Source organism: Alligator sinensis, unplaced genomic scaffold (genome assembly GCF_000455745.1).
Source record: "Alligator sinensis unplaced genomic scaffold, ASM45574v1 scaffold832_4, whole genome shotgun sequence".
NCBI classification, from domain to species: Eukaryota; Metazoa; Chordata; order Crocodylia; family Alligatoridae; genus Alligator; species Alligator sinensis.
The window spans coordinates 647,086-652,134 of NW_005842329.1; the positions used below are offsets into that span (position 1 = coordinate 647,086).

Consider the following 5,049-nt stretch of genomic DNA (forward strand, 5'->3'; position numbering starts at 1 on the left):
GGGCTCCCAAGGGAGGTGGTGCTCTCCCCTACCCTGGGGGTCTTCAAGAGGCGGTTGGATATGCATCTAGCTGGGGTCATCTAGACCCAGCCCTCTTTCCTGCCTATGCAGGAGGTTGGACTCGATGATCTATTGAGGTCCCTTCTGACCCTAACATCTATGAATCTATAAACACTTTGCTGGTGAGTGGACAAGCAAATGAATTAAACCTTCTGCACCTTTAAAAATGTGTAGTCAGTCCTGTTTCCAACGTAGGGTAGTACCTACAACTAGAAGAAGGGTGCTGAACCTCCAGCCTGCAGGCCAGATATGGCCCACAGACCGATCTCTGGACTGTGAGACTTCCCATGGGTTGGAAATTTGGCAGCAGGGGAGTGGTGGCAATTAATACAGCCACCCCTTCCCTGCTGCCAAATCCCAAACCCTGAGTCCTGTGCAGTGGGTCAAGCCCCCTTCACCTTTCCCCTTCCGCCTCTGCAGAGCCATGCTGAGGCTGCCTTAATCCCCCTTTCCTCCTACGAGGCTAGGTTGGGGCCAGGCTCTGCATAGCTGGATGGGGTCATACTGTGACCACCCAGGTGTCAGATTGAGAACACAGTAGCTCCAGCCCACAGATTGACTGGGCACTGCCTATCTGGTCTGCTGGCCAAAAAAGTTGACCACCACTGGTCTAGAAGTCATTTTTTTTCTAATGATTTATTCCCCTTTTGTATGTTCATAACCTTTTGCCTACAATAAATTTAGTTTGTTACTGAGTTTAAAGACTTTTTTTTTGTGTGTTCTGTGCAGGTCAGAGGCACAACTTATGCATTAGTGTGGAATCACTTCCTCTAGTGGGCTCTGGACTGCATATCTGTTAGTCACACCAGAACAGTCACATCTGGTATAATATACCTATTTGAGGGATTAAAGGGGAGGAATTGATTTGTCCGAATTCAAACAAAATTTTCTAATAGCTTTCTATCAGTTTGATTTAAGCAAATGATGATTTGACCCCTTTGGGAGGCTTCCTGTTTACAGATGGCAAGTGAATTAGGAGTGGTGGCTTCTATTTTATTATTCCTACAACCCTTGGTATCTTTCCAGATTTGTACCACATGCCTCTTCTTCCACCGTTGATTGGTTGTCTGGTACCTCCTATGTTTTTCAGATATGATGAACTGTGTCCATAGAAAACATGGTTTTCTGATCCTAAAAAGGACTGTAGAACATACCTTCGTTTACCTGTGGCCAAGATGCCACCCAAATTGTTTTATATCAGTTATATTCAATTTTCCTGCCAACTTTCAGCTTCTCACCCCATCTGCCCATCACTTAGTTTCTGTAGGACTAGAACTATATGGGCAGAGATTGAGGCAGCATCATGGAGAGGCTTAAAGTGGAGGGAGAAGATAGAGAGCACAGCTTTCATCCTGGCACTCCTAGCAAGTGTGAAGCCCTGTTTTTTATGAGTTCTAGGTGACTCAAGCCGTCTTTGCTAGGCTTCATCTACTCCCCCCAAATGCTGTTACTACCTGTTCCCTGCACTCCCAACTTAGAACTAGGACATCTCGTTGATTTAGTTGCATTTTACCAAGTATTTCAGTGAAGCTCTATCACGTAAGTTATGAGAGCCTTGCTACAACACTTAGATCTGATATGATTTGCATAAGATTGTGCATTTGTATGCTTGTAATTCTCTTCATTTACTGCTAATATCTGTGTGAGAGCAAGAGTAACTAAATGCTAGATTTGACAGAATTAACAGAAATAGTAGGACTGTCTCTCTCTCTCTCGCATACCATTTAAAATACAAATGGCAGATTTTAGTCATATGTACGCATCATAGGCCAGATCATCAACTGTTGTAAATCAGCACTGCCCCATTTAAGCCACTAGAGTGATGCCAGTTTGCATCTGGTGGGAATCTGGCTCTATATTTTTTTCACCTTCTGCTCTTTGACATTTTTATGACTTAAAAGAATAGGCCCACATGATACAGTAATGAATACTCCATGCTTCAAGGTGGGGTGGGGATTTCAGACATAAACATGACTGTTGTTTGAACAGTCTTCGTTCTGAAGGAGATGGATTTATACAAAAACATAGGTGTCTGAAAGGTAACATGCAGTATTCTGGCAGCAGAATTGTATTGTTACACTGCCCTAAAGCATAAATTTTTATGAGGAACTGTAGCTTGTTGTGGTTTCCAAAGAAGCAAGCTCCATGGCAAAAAATTGAGAATTCTCTGACAACTTCAAAAAACACCAAACTATGCTGTTGTATCAATCTATAGAGACCTGAGTGAGGCTTGGTAGAATTTGATTTTTTTATTATTATTATTTCGAGAGCTAAATTTGATATTTATTTTTAAGCATTTATTTTGATTTGTGTTGATTTAAATTTTCCAGATTGTGCAAAATTAGGGCAGACAGTTTAGTAATATAAAAAATAAATATCCATAAATGGATAAAGCATACCTTTACACAAGCAGAAAGTATCTATCCTCATCAATAAAGCAGTACGCCCTGAAATTCAGAACAGCACCACAGAGCCCCACGGGAGTTTGACACACACACATGCACACATGCAGGAGCTGGGGGCTGTGCCAGTAAGGCTGCGCTGGGCAGCGGGGTAGGAGGGGCAGGACTGGTAGCAGCCTGGGAGGCAAGTGCCTGTCCAGGTCCTAGCCTGAGCAGGGGCCAAACTCCGGTAGAGCCTGATCCAGCCTCAGGAGGAGTTCAGCCCTTGCCCTTGCTGGGACCTGGACAGTACAAGCTAGGTGCCAGTGGTACTGGGCTCCTGGGCCCCCAGCTCCTGCAGCATAACCTTACTTGTATGGCCCCCAGCTCCTGCAGCGGCTGCTCTGCGTGTGTGTGTGCATGCACACGTGCACCACACCCCCTGTCCTGGATTTCCTTACCTCCATCCCATATTATTTTTATGTATCCTTTATGTAAATTTCAGTGATTACTGATGGAAATATTTTTCCATCGATCTTTGAGTGTCAGGTGAAATTGATGTTTATTGGTGTTTATCAATAATAATTGAATCCTGCCAAGTCTAGATATGGGACAGGTCACATCTCTGAAGAGCTATCTTTTCAGTTATTCACAGACTTCAGCAGGTGTTGGTACATTGGTTCATATTTTTATCTGTGAGGGATGGGAATATTTTTATTTTTTTATGGAAACAACTTCTGTAGTCCAGGCCAGAAGCAAAGGGTAAACTCTGCGGCAAATTTGGTAGCTTCATGTACTGGCTATCAGCAAGACCACATGGCCAATATTCACGACCATATCTAGGTTGAAGGCACCTGAAAAAAACAAGATGAAATAGTTCACTGTTGATGCAAGATTCAGTATGGACCAGTGTTTACAAACTGTGTAACACTATTTCTGAAGGTATAATACAGAAGGAAGTCTTAAAAATTATTACATTTATTTATTTTTTTCCTTTCTTCCCCATCTCCAGGGAAAATCTCAATCAATGGGAGAAAGTGACACGAGGAGAGGAAGCTTTTATATGGATTCCTTCCCAGTCACTTGCCCCTGAAACCTCGGATTCACTTCCTGTGAAGATTGATGACTAAACATCAGTGACAGAGTGCTTTCACCCTAAAAGCATCTCTTTATTTGTTGTGGGGTTTTTTATTTGAAGGAAAAAAAAAACTGCAGATGCTAACTAGGAAGCAAACCTGCCTAGGAGGTAATACCCAAGGAGTTACCTCAACTAGGTGACCGTATGCCAGTCTCCTGACTTACAGCAGTGGTGACACATTATGAACAGAGAAGATTAACAACTCACTTGTTCTGGAATCGGCTAGCAGAGCAAGATTATGACTTGTGAATATAAGAGACTGGCCTTTTCTAATGGGCTATGTTCCTGAGGCCTTAATTTAAAACTGAAGGGGGGAAATCTTAGGGGGTACTTTTAAAATGTATCTTTCTAGTAAGGGTTTCAATGGTACTTTTATTATACTGTACTGTGGCTGGCTTTAACACCAGTGTCACTTGGGAGTTCTTGGCTATACATAGAACATTTTACACATTGCTATTGTGAATGTTTATGTGTGATCTACTTGTAATCAGTTTGAACTCTAGCCAAAAACCTTGGGACTGTAACTATTATTGAGGATACAGTCTTTTTTTTCCTTTGCTGTAGAAAAAAAGAAAATCCAGGGTAAAGGCTCCAAATATTCTCTTATTAGGCATCACAGAGCAATGGTTTTATCACATGCAAGTTTAATATTAGAAGAACTAGCTATATGTTATGGCTTACAAAGCCATAACATATATGACTTACAAAGTCTCTTTGACTTACAAAGACAGAGAGTTTCTCCATTAAACAATGGAAATACTGGATCCAGTCCAATCAAGATGGATGCAGGCATAATTTCAGACTGGACCTTTTTGTCAGAAATACTTGGCCTAAGTTTAAACAAAGCAGCGGAGTTTTGCCTGCCTAATTTATTAGTATGACAAGTGGCTGTGCTTGTTGGTTTTTTTCTTGGTGACTGGTAGTTTACAAGGTGAGTTGTATGTTAGAAGGTATTAGAGAGACATTTCCAAAGGTACATTTTCTTCTGGAAACCAGAGCATTGTCAGAAGAGCCAAGTCTGCCAGAAGTGGCTGTGGTACCACCACTATAAATCAAAAGTGTTTTGTACTGATTAGCTTTTGTGTTGCATGCTAGTATTATATGTTTCTCACTACCATTTAAAAAAAAAAGTTTAGGAAACCTTTACCTCCCCCTTCCTCCCCCTACCCCATTTATCATTTTCAGGTTCAGATTTAGAACTACTAAGCTGATTTGGAAAACATGAACCTAAATATACCATGGACAACAGTATGTGCTGATTCAGGGCTCTGATCCTGCAAACTATATGCATGTTCTTCACTTTTAAGTATGTAAGGCTAACTGTTTACAGGATCAGGCTTTTAAGACAGTGCATTCCTTTGGATATTAGTGAAGTTGTAATACATGGCATTTATCCTTTGGTGGCTTAAAAATAAAAGCTGAACCTAGACCTAGCTATCTTTACTACACCCCATCAGTGGGAAATAATGC

General features: G+C 41.5%; 1 protein-coding gene across 1 annotated transcript in view; it reads left to right on the plus strand.

Moving 5' to 3' along the window:
* The window catches only part of PDE10A (phosphodiesterase 10A), a 337,773-nt gene extending 333,146 nt beyond the window's left edge, over positions 1-4,627 (plus strand). Inside the window, exon 22 of the mRNA XM_025210028.1 lies at positions 3,454-4,627. Coding sequence (XP_025065813.1) covers positions 3,454-3,571 — 118 coding nt within the window. The 3' untranslated portion in view covers positions 3,572-4,627. The remainder of the gene's footprint in view (positions 1-3,453) is intronic.
* The last annotated feature ends 422 nt before the right edge of the window (positions 4,628-5,049 follow it).